Source organism: Ceratotherium simum, chromosome 16, assembly GCF_057802395.1.
Source record: "Ceratotherium simum simum isolate JZ-2026a chromosome 16, ASM5780239v1, whole genome shotgun sequence".
NCBI classification, from domain to species: domain Eukaryota; kingdom Metazoa; phylum Chordata; class Mammalia; order Perissodactyla; family Rhinocerotidae; genus Ceratotherium; species Ceratotherium simum.
In genome coordinates this window covers 14,611,896-14,628,631 of record NC_141915.1, presented here as the reverse complement: position 1 = coordinate 14,628,631, position 16,736 = coordinate 14,611,896, and the positions used below count along the sequence as shown (strand labels likewise).

Below are 16,736 nucleotides of genomic sequence, written 5' to 3'. Positions count from 1 at the left end.
TGTGACTGGGTGAGTGTCATCCCAAGACCTCTCATTGTCCTCTCACAACTTGGTTTCAAGTGAAGTTGAACATCCAAGTGAAGTTCATCTTCTGGGCTCTGGAATGGCTTCTCTCTTCCTCCAGAAATATCATGTGGGACTTGGGTGCTTGAAGGTGAGGGGTTAGAGATAGAAAGGAGTCAGCAATGACTGAGGTTTCAAGCCTTGCTAAGTGGGATGATGGTAAGGCTGATATCGAAATATTTAAGAGCAGATTGAGAAAAAAGAAGCCCAGTTCAGAACTGGAGAGATTGAGTTTGAGGTGATGGTCAGAACAACATGCCCATGCAGAAAAGGCAAGACCATTAGATGCTGGTTGACCCATTGTGGACTTGAGGACATTATTCTCAGATTAATCTTCAGGAAATGTCCTCCTCTGCTCATGCCTTTTGCCCCTTGGGGTACTCCGATATCAGCTTTTTCCTGTTCAGGGTAGACTCCATGTGAGTGACTTAAATATCCATCCCTCAGCCAGAGGTTGAGGCAGATCACTGTGTATTTTGTTCATGTGACCACTTTGGAGCTGGGGAAAGGAAAGCATTATCTAACTAATCATGTGTGTGGGAAAGTCATGCGGCTGTGACAGACTCGACACTTATCTGGTCATCAGGTCCCTGATAGCAGGTGTGTTGAATGATGTGCAATTAGAACCAGGATACAGAAGAGCAAGAAGCAAAATGATGGTGGAATTGGAAGCAGAGGGAATTTGGCCTCTGGGTATCTATTTGTCTAGCTGTGTGAGAGACCTCCACTGGGTCTCCAGTGAGGCAGCTCAGCTGGGTATCCACCAAACCCACTGGAGCTTAAGGCTGGAAACTCTTGCCCTGCTCAAAAGCTCTCTTTACGTTTTTCTTATTCAGTAAAAGGTCGGTACTTTGGAGCCCAAATTTCCCAGACTCTATATGGATAAATGCAATACAGTCTTTCTATTTAGAAAATCTAGAAAGCTGGTAGTCCCCAGATATGGAGCTAGAGGTGTCCTCAATGAAATCTCCTCATCGAGTTTCACTGTTTTCATTTCATTTCATTTCGCTTTTTTCTGAAAAGTCCAGACCAAGTCTCATGGCTTCACAGGTCCATCTGTTAATAGTCTGGGCAACGGCAGGCATCTGATTACTGCCATCGCATGTGATGACGTGTGTATGTGGAGACTGCAGGGACACAGGTTGTGGGGGAGCATGCTTTCCTGTCTCTTTCCCCTGATGCCTCTATTTCATCCTCTAGGATTTTATGTACACAAATTATGGCCATGCCACCATCTGCAGGCTTGGAGTTTTCTTCTTGGAAATTTGGTTTCAGGAAAACAATCCTTCCTTTTACCTTTCAAATGTTACATTTGTTCCCTGTTTTATGTCAGTTCATCTATATCTGTCTGAGTCTGTCCAATGCTACTGTTCTTGCCCATTAAGAGTTAGATTTATCAAGTCTTTTCCTATTATGTCTCAGTCTTTAACTTCCCATTAAATTTTATGTGTCCTTCCACCCTGGCCCTCCTGGACATTGCTACACTCTGTGGGTGCTATCAAGATCTCATTCTCCTTTTACCACAATTGGCACCATCCAGCTTTGCTCAGTTCTACTGCTGGTGGAAGAGAGTCATGGATGGAGCCTCAGGAAATGATTCCATGGTCACAGAGTTTGTCCTGCTGGGCCTAACGGAGACTCCAGCTCCACAGCCCATCCTCTTTGTCATCTTCCTTCTTGCTTATGCAGCTACCCTTGGTGGCAATTTCAGCATCCTGGCTGCCATCCTCACTGAGCCCAAACTCCACACCCCCATGTACTTCTTCCTGGGGAACTTGTCCCTGCTGGACGTCGGGTGCATCAGTGTCACCGTCCCTGCCATGTTGAGGCATTTCATGTCCCATAACAGAGACATTCCGTATCAGGCCTGCCTCTCGCAGCTCTTCTTCTTCCACCTCCTCGCTGGGGTGGACTGCTTCCTGCTGACCGTCATGGCCTATGACCGCTATCTGGCCATCTGCCAGCCCCTCACCTACAGCACCCGCATGAGCTGGGGAATCCAGCAAGCCCTGGTTGGTGTGTCTTGTGTCTTTTCCTTCACCAATGCACTGACCCAAACTGTTGCCTTATCTACTCTTAAATTCTGTGGTCCCAACATGATCAATCACTTCTACTGTGACCTCCCACAGCTCTTCCAGCTCTCCTGCTCCAGCACCCAACTCAATGAGCAGTTGCTCTTTGTAGCAGCAGCCTTCATGGGTGTGGCCCCCTTGGTCCTCATCACTGTGTCCTATGCACACGTGGTAGCTGCAGTCCTGCGAATCCGCTCTGCTGAGGGCCAGAGGAAAGCCTTCTCCACGTGCGGCTCCCACCTCGCTGTGGTGGGCATCTTCTACGGGACAGGCGTCTTCAGCTACATGAGGCTGGGCTCAGCGAAGGCTTCAGACAAGGACAAGGGCATTGGCATCCTCAACACTGTCATCAGCCCCATGCTGAACCCGCTCATCTACAGCCTCCGGAACCCTGATGTGCAGGGCGCCCTGCAGCAGGTGCTCACGGGGAGACGGCCCCCCCAATGAGAGCCCTTCCTCTGGTCTTAACAAATATCGTGGCTCCACTTATCGTTTCCAAGAGGTATTGTGATTAATGCAATTGGAATGTGGGTATGATAAAATCACATCAGAGGCTGGCTTAGGAAGGAAGGTACAATGAAAATGATAATAGCTATTACTTATATGTTGATTGCTACGTGCCAGGGCACTGTTCTAAGTGACTGACATCTATTAACTCATTTCATCCTCATAACAACCCTATGAGGTAGATACAGAGTTACAAATTACAGATTAGGAAACTGAACCTCAGAGAGGTTAAGTACCTTGCCCAAAGTCACATAGCTAACGAATGTCAGAGTGGGTTTTCAACCTAAGCAGGCTACATCTTACTGCCTCTCAAGAGCAATAAATCATTTCAGTAGGAAGGGAATCTTAAAGGTGAGGTGGACGGATGGGCAACAAAGAAGGAGAAGAAAAGATCAGTGTTATAGGAAACAACTATTGAAATGAAATGAATATATGAATTAAGAAGTTTTGTTCCTTTAACAAATTTACAGTTTGTTTCAGAGCAACTGGTAGAAGTTGAGGGAATTGCTGGAGGCCCATTTCAACAAATAAACCAACAAAAAGAACAGATTTTAAAACCCCAATCTGAGGGAATAGGCACTGTTTGGAAAAATCATAGAGATGGGGTAGAGTATTTTCATATTGGACCAACAATAACAAAAAATATGTGTAATAAAGTTAATTAGAGTAAAAGATTTGGCTCATTTGGAAAAGTCTTCCTGACTGACTGGATGGAGGTCTTTGCCCTCTCTGACGTAAACCTGAACCAGCTCTCTCCCTCTGTATTGATTGATTCAATTTATAGCTTTAAACAACTTTTTTCACAATGCAATAAAAATGCATGCTTATTAAAAAGTTAGAAAGTACAAAAAAAATTAAAATTATCCATGTCTACCGTTCAGAAATAATCATTATTGACATTTAGCATATGATTGTTAAAATGTTTTTCATATCTAATATGTATTTGTAAAAATGGAATTATTCTATACCTAAAGCTCTGTAATCTGATTTTTTCATTTAATAATGTAGGCGGGCATCTTTCCATGACGCTAAATATAGATCTTCCACATCTTTTTCTATGACTGCATAGTATTCCTTTGGGTGGATGGAACAAAATGGATTTAACAACCCTTTATTAATGAATCAGTGTTAGTTCAAATAACCTTGTTGTATGGAGTGCTGCAATGAATATCCTTGTAGATTCATCTGTGCAGACTCTTGTAGTTATTTGCAGATGATAAATTCCCATGAGTGATATGACCTTTTTCAAAGCACTTGAGACATATTGCCAAATTGCCATTCAGAAAAGGTTAAACAAATTGACATTTCCATAATCGCTTTTATCTTTGCCAATATGATAAGCCAAATGCTAGAACTCAGTGCTCCTTTAGTTCTAAATTAGTTACTCTCTAGTAAAGTTACATATACGTGTATATGTAACACACACATTAAGACAAACGTCTTAGAAATAGATATATAAGTTTGGAAGTACTCTTAACTTATTAATGGTATTAATTCTTTGTCTCGGGGCCGGCCCCCTGGCTTAGCGGTTGAGTGCGCGAGCTCCTCTACTGGCAGCCCGGATTCAGATCCCCAGCGTGCACGATGTACTGCTTCTCCGGCCATGCTGAGGCCGCGTGCCACATACAGCAACTAGAAGGATGTGCAACTATGACATACAACTATCTACTGGGGCTTTGGGGAAACAAAAAAGGAGGAGGATTGGCAATAGATGTTAGCTCAGAGCCGGTCTTCCTCAGCAAAAAGAGGAGGATTAGCATGGATTTTAGCTCAGGGCTGATCTTCCTGATGCACAAAAAAATAAAATAAAAATAAATAAATATTTAAATAAATGAATTCTTTGTCTCATGTATATTGCAAATGTGATACTCTCTTTTGCCATACAGAAGTTTTAAATTTATACATGGTCAAATTACACCTTCTTTTCTTTTATAGGGTTTTGGTACTGGTTTTGGTATCTGATTTTGGTATTATGCCTAGAACCTTTTTTTATTTTTGAATGTATAGATTCATTGATTCTTTCCCCACTGATATGAAATGACACCTCGCCATCCGCTATATCCTTGTGGTTTGGGGTCTGTTGTTGGACTCTCTTTTGCAGCACTGCACTTTTTAATCACTATGGTATTACAACCCAAATTAACATGCAGTTGTCAAGGTCTTTCTTGTTATTCTTCTTTCCCTAGCACTGGGGTGTCCCAGCCTTAGCCCCTCCTGTAGCTGCTTATTCTCCTATAACCATCCTTCCAGATTAATTGTAATAATCCATTTGTAAAATTATCCTAACACAGTATCAATGTATAAACTTAGGAAGAGTTGACACCTCTTAATTATCGATTTCCCCATTTTGGAACAAGGTATATCTCTTCAATTATGCAAGTCTTCTTTAATAGTGTTAGAGATTTTTAAAAAAAGAAACGTTAAGATCGTGTGAGACAGAAAGTTGAATTTCTCTTGCCGGGAGGTAGATTTGTCCAGAATGATTCGGGAGGCCAAGAAGGCAAGCTCCCCAGGTAAGGGCAGTGAGAATTTGCTCATTCTGCAGCAGCTGGCTGCAGAGAATCTCTGAAACTCTCACCCTCCACTTGGAACCCTGGGAAAAGATTCTCTGTGAATTTACTGTTCTCATAATTAGGAACGTTTGCACTTAGAAAAGCAATGGAAAGGAATTATTTTTGTGTGTTTTACAGAGTTCAGCTAAAAGACCCCTAGCTGTATCCAGAGCACAGAGTGTACTTTACAATACTTGAAAACAAAAATCATCAGATTTCCCATGGTTTCCAGCTTTTGTTGAAAATGAAATCTGTCAACAGTGGACCCACATTCTTATTTGTCAGTGATCATCTACGGCTAAGAATCATGGCGCTCTTTGCAGAAGGCAACTAGTCTCCAGTTTGCCGGAGCCTTCACCTGGCCACATCATCTGTCTGGCCTTTGTAGGCATTTGAGTTTGTCATCCCTGATCTAGACATCTGATGGTATAGTCTTTGGGACATTTGACACCATTGAAAAAGGGTTTATCTTAACATATGTTTGGGCCCTACAATTTTCTGGTTCTATCTGAATCCTAAACTTACAATACAGGAAACTTCTACCAGTACATAAAAGGTGCCAGGTAATACTGATGGGATGAATCACTGTCCTATTAAAAAGAAGATGGTCTCAATAGTTAGGCATTATCTAAGGAGAGAAAAGAGGTGCAGACTTGCCATTAAACTGGACCTGTCACTAAATCGAACCTGACATATTTCTCTAAAAGCATAATTCTATTAAATTATTAGTCGATTCAAAAAGCATTCATTGAGCACCTATAATGTAACAAGAGTAATACTAAGTATTGAGATGCAGAGAAGAGTAAAACACAAGCTCTGGCCTCAAGGTGATTCCTTGATATTAGAGGGAGGCAAAAAGCTCAAGTTAAGGAAACAAATACACGTGCTGTGTAACAGATGGCCTCCATGCACGGTGGGGATAAACAGAAAAGTCTTTCTGGCAGGGGAATGATGATTTTGAGAAAAGATATCTTGAAGAGATGGAAATCAAGCCATGTGTTAAAAGATGAGTGGGCATGTGCCAAGTTGGCTAGGAAGGAGGTCATTCCAGGAAGAGTGTGGCCTCTTCCAGGGCCTTTCGAGAGGAGTGGTGGGAGTAGGAGATGGTTGCAGTGGGATTATAGAGTGAATGAGAAGTCAGGAAATGAGGACCACAGATGAAGACAGCTAACTGGAGAAGTTCAGCTGTGATTGGTAGAAGGGGAGTACCAAGGTAGACAATAGAGAAACAAACAATTAAGGAAGATTGGGATTTCATTTTAGTTTTGTTTGAGGATGAGAAGAGCTGCATGTTTATATGCTGCACTCAAACATCAATATCAAGGAAGAAGTTTAGATGTCCAATAAAAAGGAGATAGTTGATGGACTGAGATACAGAGGAATGTGAGAAAATGAAGCAGTTATAAAAGAAATGGTTAATTTTCTATATATTGACATATTTATTGATGAAGAGAAAGTACTCATTGAAATATTTATTGAAGGAAACACAGTAGAATATAACAATTAAGTACTGAGGTCTAGGTGATTTTCACCTCTCAGTCATTTTTTCCCCTAACAAATTATTTTGTTAACAATTGATTTGTTCCACTGTTAGCAATGTCTGCTTGCTGTAGTGGTTTAACACCTGCACTCAAGGAACTTAAAATACACAGAAAATTACAATACAATATATTAATTACAATGATAGAGTTATGCACAGCTTATTATATAAGCCCAGAGATATAACAACCACTTGCCTACAGAATCTGCAAGCATTAAAAACCAGGCCTGATTACCTAGCAAGTCTCATGTAAGGTTTAAATTAATAAATGATATAAAACTTATTTTCATTTATTTATTCGCCTAGCAAATGTTTATTGAATTCCTACTAAATGTCCAGCTCAATGCTGGACAATAAGGTACAGAGAGAAAAAGTCAGTCTCTACCCTCAAAGAATCCAGTCTATTGTGACAAAGTGCTGTAACAATGTTAGCTATTAACATATAATTATTATTTTCATATAATCTCATTTGAAATTCTCTCAGCATTATTATCAGAGGCATAAAATTCTCTCTTGAAGGCTAGTATGAAAACTGTGAAAATGCTGTGGATTTAAGCATATACAGATACCACTAAATATAATAATAATAATTCCTTACACGCAAGTAGTACTTCCCAATTCACAAAAACACTTTCATGTCTAGAATCTTATCTGATTTTCAAGACATCCCTCTCTGGCCAAGAGTGCCGGTATCATTATTATTCTTCATTTTACAGAGGAAAAATGTGAGGTGCAATAGGACACAGCTGCTTGCTCAAGATAACAGTGTCAGAACAAATCCTAGAAATTAAGACACTTGAAATCTGGAAGATGTTTCCAAGGATGAGTAGAATATTTTAAATAATTTTGAATGATGCTGCATAGAGCATTACAATTGTTTGCAATAAATTCTAAGAGAAATGTTATCATATTTTTCTTTAATAAAATAAGAAGCATCTACTGCAACTTAGAAACAAACATTACACTTAATGGCAAAACGCTGGAAGTATGTGCTCTAAACTCAAGGCCAAAGTATATGTGCCCATTACTGACATAACAATTTATGTAACTACGTTGTGTTTTCAGTAGTTTGGGAAATTTTGCTGATATAGTAAGGCATCCTGAATTATCTCATTCACTTGAATGATTTTATCTGTCCTGATGACGCCTCATTTCTAAACTTCAGATGCATATATTCATCAGTCTAACGGACATTTCCACACATATTGCAAACCAAACGTATCATGAATAGAGTCATCTTCTCACCAGCCTTGGTCTTCTTCTGGTATCTGTTCATTTGTGTACCATCATCTGGTCACCTAAGAATTAAAACTAGAGGTCATAAATTTTTTCTTCTACCCTCTTAGCATCCTTGACTATCCTATTTGCATGCTTCCGCGACCCAATAAAAATGAGCTGGAAAGCATTCACAAATAACTGGAGTTCTGACACCTACTCTTTATCATTCCTTCTCTGTTTTCTCTGATAACATTTCCACACAGCTCTAAACTTTCTCACTCTGAAACAGGCCTCTCTCCTGGCTCTGGTCCCTGAAATTGGTGCTTTGTCTTGGTCTCTAGTATTAGAACCTCAGTTTTCTTCTGTGCCTTTCCACACCCTGACCTATCCCTGCTCTAGGTCATGCCTTGAGATGTTCAACCTTGTCCTCTTGCTTAATCCTGCTATCCAGGCCCCTTTTTCGAGAAGACCACACAGAATTCTTGGTTGTTCTATAGGGTATGTTTTACATTCCTTTAACTAGGATGTGAGAACTACAGGGAGACACTGGTTCTATATGGGTCAGGCATCTCAAGTCACTGACCACAAACCGACTGGAATAGCCCAATGCTTTGTAACCAGTACTGAAAAGCCCTTGGGCAAGAAGAAAGCATGGACCAGGCCTATATTTAACATGGCTTGTTATAAATCTGGCAGAAGACAGCCCCATGTGGGTAAGAAATACATTTAGCCACTATCTCCCCCCTGATCACTACATAGGGAACTTTATCAGATGGCCAGTGTACTACCCATAGTGCCTGATGTCCCCCAACTGGAAACTTATTAGCATATTATCTCTTAGCACAGCCAAACCCTATATCTCATTTATTGGTGAAGCCATAATTTCTATTAATAAGTCCCTGAAGCTTTCATTTTACCTGTCTCATTTGCATGTATTTATCCTGCTTAAAAATCATGGCCAGATAATTTGCCTACAGGGAGTGTCCAAATAGGAGGCAGAAGAGTTTCTTAGATTGTAAGAGTACCACTTAGGGCCTCTGATCTGATATGATAACTTTAATTATCACCCAAAACAGGATCAGTGCAAAGAAAAACAGGCTTAAACACACTGTAATCAAACTACTAAACACCACATAAGAAAGTCTTGAAGCAGTCAGAGAAAAAGAAACATTACACATAGAAGAACAAAGATAAAAATGACAATGGACTTCTTACTGGAGAATATGCAAGCCAGATTAAAATGGAGTAATATCTCTAAAATATTGAAAGGAAAAAGCTGTCAACCTAGAGTACTATGTCCAGCCAAAATATCTTTCAAAAATGAAAGTGAAATAAGGATTTTATCAGAGAAAAGAAAGCTGAAATACTTTATCACTAGCAGATTTACACTATAAAAAATGTTAAATGAAGTTCTTGAGGCAGGAGTATGATACCAGATGGTATTCAGGAACATAAATTGGTTCATCATCCTACAATCAACCAATTTAATTCACCATGTCAGCTGACTAAATATGAAAAAACATATGATCATCTCAGTAGATTCAGAAAAAGCACTTGTCAAAATTCAACATTCATTCATGATGAAAACTCACGTGAAAAATAGAAAGTAACTTTATCAGCTTGATAAAGGATATCTACAAAGAACTTAGAGATAACATCACCATTAGTGGAGAAAGATTAAATGTGTTTCCCCTAAGATCAGAAGCAAGGCAAGGATGTTGACATTCACAAGTTTATTTAACATTGTGTTGGAAGTGCAAGCCAGTGCAGTAAGGCAAGAAAAATAAAAGTCATACAGATTGGAAAGAAGAGGAAGTAAAACTGTCTTTATTCATGATGACACAATCTTCTTTATTGAAAATCCCACACAATATACAAAAAGCTACTAGAACTAATAAGTGAATTTAGTAAGGTCAGAGTATAAAAGGTCAATACAGAGTATACAATACAAAGTGCATAAAAATCAATTGTATTTCAATATAATAGCAGAAAAATTGAAAATTGATATTAAAATAGTACTATTTATAATAAATTAAAAAACATGAAATAGGGATAAATTAAACAAAATATGTGTAAGACTTATACACTGAAAACTACAAAACATTGCTGCGAAAAATATAAAAAGACCTAAATGAATGGAGAGATATGTCATGTTCATGAATCAGAAGACTCGATATTGTTATTATGTCAATTCTTCCCAAATTGATCTCTAGATCTTGGCATATGTTTTATAGAAATTGGCGCTGATTCTAAATTTTATATGAAAAAACAAAAGACCTAGAATAGCCAGAACAATTTTGAAAAAAGAATAACAAATTTGGGGGACTTAAGTTACCCGATTTCAAGACTTATTATTAAGCTACAATAATCAAGACAGTGCATATTGGTATAAGAATAAACATATAGATCAATGGAATAGAATAGAGTTCAGAAGTAGACCCACACATATATGGCCAGTTGACTTTTGTCAAAGGTGCCAAGTTAATTCAATAGAAAAAGGAAAGTCTTTTCAACACATGGTGCTGAAACAACCGTATATCCATATGGAAAAAAAAAAGATCCTCAACTATTACCTTCACCATATTAAAAAAACAACTCAAAATGGGTCATATATCATATAAAACTTCTAGAAAAAATAGAAGAAACATATTTGTGACTTTGAATTACACAAAGTGTTGGAGGAGGTAATCAAGAGGACGTGACCATTGGCGGACCCATGAGCTGTATTTGGGCAATCAGAGGCTTCTCACACACCCCCCTGTCCTTGGAATGTACACTCGGCTTATTGTTCCCACAGTGGGAGCCGTTCCAAGGATGCAGCCTCGAGAGAGTAAGGCGTCGTTGAGACTATCTGGATGGTATACGTGACTGAACCCAGGTCAGGCCTTTTTATAAACTTTTAAGATTCTGACAGGTGGATACAAAGATCTACCCATCTGCAGCCTCCCAAGACAAGCCTTGTAAGTAAGTTCCCTTGGTTATTAAAACTGTCACCTACCAATCTGGTGTGGTCCACCTCTTTTTTCGGTCTCCCCTTACCCTCCATATATGCGGCCAGCTTGCAAATTAACACAAATATTTCTTAGATAAGACACAAAAAGCATGCATCATAAAAGAAAAAATGGTAAATGCGATATCATCAGAATTTAAAAGGTCCATTATTCAAAAGACAATGTTAAGAAATTGAAAATACAAGTAACAGATTGGGAAAATATTTACAAAACACTTATCTGATTAAAGGCTGTATCCAGAATATATAAAGAACTCTTGAAATTCAATAAGAAGTAGAAAAACAACCCAATTTTTTTTGGAGGGAGGAACAAAATATTTAAACAAACACTACATCAAAAACATACAGATGGTGAATAACGCACTTGAAAAGATGTTCAATATCATTAAGGAAATATGAAGTTAAACCACAATGAGATACTACTGCACACCTAATAGAATGGTTAATATTAAAAAAGACTGATGACGTTAAATTTTGATGAGCAATAGACAATCTCATACATTGCTGGTAGGAATGCAAAATGGTACAGCCACTTTGGAAAACAGTTTGGCAGTTTCTTATAAAATTAACTATCCACTCATATCAAGTCTAACAATTACATTCTTAGGTATTTTCCAAGGAGAAATGAAGATGTATATCCACACAAAGAATGGATATTTCTTTGCGCATATTTATCGTAGCTTTATTTGGCTGAAATCTGGAAACAACCCAAATGTTCATGAACTGTTGAATAGCTAAACAAATTGCTATACACCCATATAATAGAAAACCACTCCGTGAAAAAAGACTGGGATACTAGTACAGCCAACATGCATGAACCTCAAAAGGATTATGCTAACTGAACGAATCCAGTTATAAAAAGTCTACATACTGCATGATTCCATTTATATGACACTATGAAAAAGGCAAAACCCTACGGACAGAAACAGATCAGAGGTTGCCATGGGCTGTGGTGTAGAGAGGAGGTTGCCTTCTGCAAAGAAGGAGAAGGGAACTATTTGGAGTGGTTGAAATGTTCTGAATATGGATGGAGGTAGTAGATACATGACTGTATGCTTTTATCAAAACTCACCAAACTTTACAATTAAAATTATACCTTAGTTAACCTAGATTTTTAAAGTTATACCTTAAAATGCCCATGTGAAAAATCAGTGATAGGAAAAGTACCATAATTAGCTTATCTGGAGCCCAGCCAGAGCTCCATCATGGACCCACTCTCTGGCCTTGGCAGGTTATCTAAGCCCTCTGGCTTACTTATTTTTCCCATCAGTAATATGGTGACTATATCTTTCCCCTTTCCTCTGAGATTTTAGGAGCCTGGAATGATGTCATGAATCTAGCATTTCTTTACTAGAATCCAAAATTCTAGGCAGATGAGAGAAATCCTTAACAGCTGAGGTTGCCTGTCTGCCTCAGGCTTCTTGCGTAATCCCTGGGAGAGTTAATTTTTAGGGCCTCTAGGTGCTTGTTAGATCCCAAATAGAAAGAGCACCAAGACAGACTCTCTTAGCACCTGTCTCACTGCCTTTATAAGCTTTCTGGAGACAGGCCACCTTGGATCAGCTTAGCACTCACTCCCCTCCCTGCAAGAAAGCCCACCCAGGAGGTTTACTGAGAGTGCTCACAGAAAGGTAAGCACCCCAGGAGCCTTCTCGCTGCTCCAGAACTCCTAATTCCCTTCCTTCGTTTGTAAGGGTGGATGAAAATGACTCATGATCGTGAGGCTCTTTCCTTCTTGATAGGAGAATAAAGGACTGAATGACACTTGGATTCAGGAAGTGGTAGTGGAGTATAATGGTGAGGTTTTCTGCTCTGAGTGACTAGAAGAATGAAGGACGAAGCTGGCAAAGAGAGGGGAGTCAGAAGGGAGGTGATTGGGATAAACAGTGGGGGGATGAAGAGAGCCTGGAGAGAGCCAAGGCGGCTATTTAAATAGATCTGGGCAGCGGAATCAATATATACACAATCTTATACCTCTAAATAAACTTAGAAATAATGCAGTACAGCCTGTCATATTACAGAAGGGAAAATGGATGGATGAATGGATGGATGGATGGCTGGCTGGCTGGCTGGATGGAAGGATGATAGTTGGATAGATAGGTAGGTAGGTAGGTAGGTAGGTAGGTAGGTAGATAGATAGATAGATAGACAGATAGACAGATAGATAGATGTAGATAAATAATGATATAATGGCAAAGGGCTTGGGAGACAGAAGGGGTTGGAAGAAAAAGAACAAGTTCTCCATTCAGAAAAAACTCTGATAGGGCCGGCACCTTGGGGTAGCGGTTAAGTGCGCCCGCTCCGCTGTTGGCAGTGGCCTGGGTTCGGATCCCTGGCGCACACCGACGCACCGCTTGTCAGGCCATGCTGTGGTGGTGTCCCACGTAAAGTGGAGGAAGATTGGCTCGGATGCTAGCTCAGGGCCAGTCTTCCTCAGCAAAAAGAGGAGGATTGGCATGGATGTTACCTCAGGGCTGATCTTCCTCACAAAAATAAAAAAAAGAAAAAAAGTTAATTTGAGTTCACATGTGTCAGAGTTTTTTCTTTTCTTCTTCTTTTTTTTTTTTTTTGTGAGGAAGATCAGCCCTGAGCTAACATCCACGCCAATCCTCCTCTTTTTGCTGAGGAAGATTGGCCCTGAGCTAACATCCGAGCCGATCTTCCTCCACTTTATGCGGGACGCCGCCACAGCACAGCCTGACAAGAGGTGCGTAGGTGTGCACCTGGGATCTTAACCCGGGCGGCCAACAGCTGAGTGCGCGCACTTAACCGCTCAGCCACGGCGGCTGGCTGGCCCCACAAATTAACTTTTTTAAGCCTCATTTTTCTCATTTGTAAAATGATCGCTGATCTTCAAGAATTTTTGTAAAGTTTAAACGGAGTAACACATAATGGAGTTAAATGGAGTAACATACTTGACAAAAAGTTTATATTCAAGTAAACATTAGCTTCTTGTTTTCTGTTTCTTTTCCTTCCTTCTTTCCTTCCTCTCTCCCTCCCTTCCTTTCATCTTTTTGGGATTGAATGAGGTAATACATAAAAGTAACTTGGACAGAAGGTGCTTGATGAGTGCTACCTGTCACCACTGTCACTCTGATTCCACCACCTGCAGGGAACACTCTCGTGTTACTCCTACACTGACTTCAAAGGTGACATTCTGCTGGGCCTCCCCAGCACTTAGGGAGGGATTGTTTGCATGGGACAGACTCACAGAAGAAATGTATCTTCTCCAATCGTGGAATAGGAGGACATGAGCTATGAGGAAGGGATTATTGCGTTAAGGCATGGGCTTGGAGAGTCAGATGGTCCCAGGTTTGAAATCCAGCTCAATCAAGGGGTTACAACCCTGGACTACTTATTGAACCTTTCCAAACCTCAGTGTCCTGAGTACCCAGACGTCACAGTAGTTACCCCACAGAGTTTTGTGAGAATTAAATGAGAAAATAAATATGAAGTACTTAGTACGATACTCACAGTTTACACTTAAAAATGTTGTTAGTCTGTTCTTAAATTGTCTTCGTGTCTTCAGTTTTCAGCCTCTGTGTATTTTTGTACTTGGTCTGCTCCTTGCTCCTCTCCTGGCTCCCTCTCTTGTATCTCTTTTTGATTTCATGAGATCCTGGCCTCCTACACTTCTTCAAGTTGCTGTGCTCCTATATTGTGCTTTCTGGAACCTCATCCATTCACTTATGTGTTGAACTAGTCAGAGCTGCTAGTCAGTCACTATACACTGATACGACCTTAATAGCTGGTAAAATACAGAAACACTTCCCTCCCATTCTGGTAAATAGCCGCTGTCCTGGGTCCCCAGAGTAGTTCCCTCGGCTCCAGCCCCTTCCCGGGAATCCCCTGGATCTCAACCTGAACCGGCAATGAAAGGGTTAATGTCTGGCATCGTGGAGGCCCCCAGGAGCCTGCTCAAGCTCTAGGCGAGTATCCTTTCCTATTGGTAGGTGCAGAGGCCATATTACCCCAGCATCCAGGAGACACAGAGTAAGTGCCTACTATGTGTCTCTCTTCCCCTTTTGGCAGGTCCAAGTCTTCTGCCACTGCAGCTCTCAGCAGCGGCCTATGGAGCCAGGTGCCTGGAGGAACAGGACGACTGTCACTGAGTTCATCCTTCTTGGCCTAACAGAGAACATAAGGCTGCAACCCATCCTTTTTGCCCTCTTCCTCTGCGCCTATGTAGTCACAGTCGGGGGCAACCTCAGCATCCTGGCGGCCATCTTTGTGGAACCCAAACTCCACACCCCTATGTACTACTTCCTGGGGACCCTCTCTCTGCTGGACATTGGATGCATCACCGTCACTGTTCCTCCCCTGCTGGCATGTCTCCTGGCCCAGCAATGCAGAGTTCCCTATGCCGCCTGCATTTCACAGCTCTTCTTTTTCCACCTCCTGGCTGGTGTGGACTGTCACCTCTTGACAGCCATGGCCTATGACCGCTACCTGGCCATCTGCCAGCCCCTCACCTACAGCACCCGCATGAGCCGTGAAGTCCAGGGTGCCCTGGTCGGCATTTGCTGCACTGTCTCCTTCATCAACGCTATGACTCACACAGCGGCTGTGTCCGTGCTTGACTTCTGTGGCCCTAATGTGGTCAACCACTTCTACTGCGACCTCCCACCCCTTTTCCAGCTCTCCTGCTCCAGCATTCACCTCAACGGGCAGCTGCTCTTTGTGGGGGCCACCTTCATGGGGGTGATTCCCATGATCCTTATCTCAGTGTCCTATGCGCACGTTGCAGCTGCAGTACTACGAATCCGCTCAGCTGAGGGGAGGAAGAAGGCGTTCTCCACGTGTGGCTCCCACCTCACTGTGGTCTGTATCTTTTATGGAACTGGCTTCTTCAGTTACATGCGTCTGGGCTCGGTGTCAGCCTCAGACAAGGACAAAGAAATTGGAATCTTCAATACTATCCTCAACCCCATGCTGAATCCGGTCATCTACAGCCTCCGGAACCCTGATGTGCAGGGTGCCCTGAAGAGAGTGCTAACAGGAAAGAGGCCACTAGAGTGAGAAGGTAGGGGCATCGAGACGCCCCTCCCACCTTGAGCACCCCACTACTTTCTTATGTCAAAGGCCTGGATGTGGGCAGGGACATCTTCAGGAGTGGGTTGAGGGATGGGAGGAAAGTAGATACTGTCGGCCAGGGTAGAATGTCGTTTGCTGTGGGTTGGCTGAAGTCTAGGGACAAGAGTATCTAAGTTGCTGATGGATTAAAGACAGATGGGAGAGGGGGCTGGCCCCGCGGCTTAGTGGTTAAGTGCGTGCATTCCACTACTGGTGGCCCAAGTTCAGATCCCAGGCATGCAACGACGCACTGCTTCAACGGCCATGCTGAGGCAGTGTCCCACATACAGCACCCAGAAGGATGTGCAACTATGACATGCAACTATCTACTGGGGCTTTGGGGGAAAAAAAGGAGGAGGATTGGCAATAGATGTTAGCTCAGAGCAGGTCTTCCTCAGCAAAAAGAGGAGGATTGGCATGGATGTTAGCTCAGCTGATCTTCCTCACCGAAAAAAAAAAAGACAGATGGGAGAAAATTATAATGTGGATCAAGAAATGGGACACATCAACTATTTTGTATTTTTTTTAATTTAATGACTCTTCAGTTGAAATATATTTAAAATGTTAATAAAAACAAAGTGTTTGCCCTCCCTATCTTTTAAGATAAAATATATTTATACCAGAGATTAGGGTCTGGTTTTTAAAAGATTCCTCTTCAGGAAATAAACCTAGGACTGTGAAATTAAATTGGGGTTTGACGT

The 16,736-nt window shown here is 41.3% G+C and overlaps 2 protein-coding genes across 2 annotated transcripts; both read left to right on the top strand.

The window, feature by feature from the left end:
- Positions 1–1,637: 1,637 nt before the first annotated feature.
- On the top strand, positions 1,638–2,582 carry LOC101393649 (putative olfactory receptor 3A4). Its single transcript, XM_004433440.2, has one exon. It carries the CDS (start codon positions 1,638–1,640, stop codon positions 2,580–2,582), a length of 945 nt encoding a protein of 314 aa, XP_004433497.2.
- A 12,451-nt stretch (positions 2,583–15,033) lies between these two features.
- Positions 15,034–15,981, top strand: LOC101394154 (olfactory receptor 3A10-like). The gene has a single exon (XM_004433441.2). The coding sequence runs from the start codon at positions 15,034–15,036 to the stop codon at positions 15,979–15,981; it is 948 nt and encodes a 315-aa protein (XP_004433498.2).
- Positions 15,982–16,736: the final 755 nt, after the last annotated feature.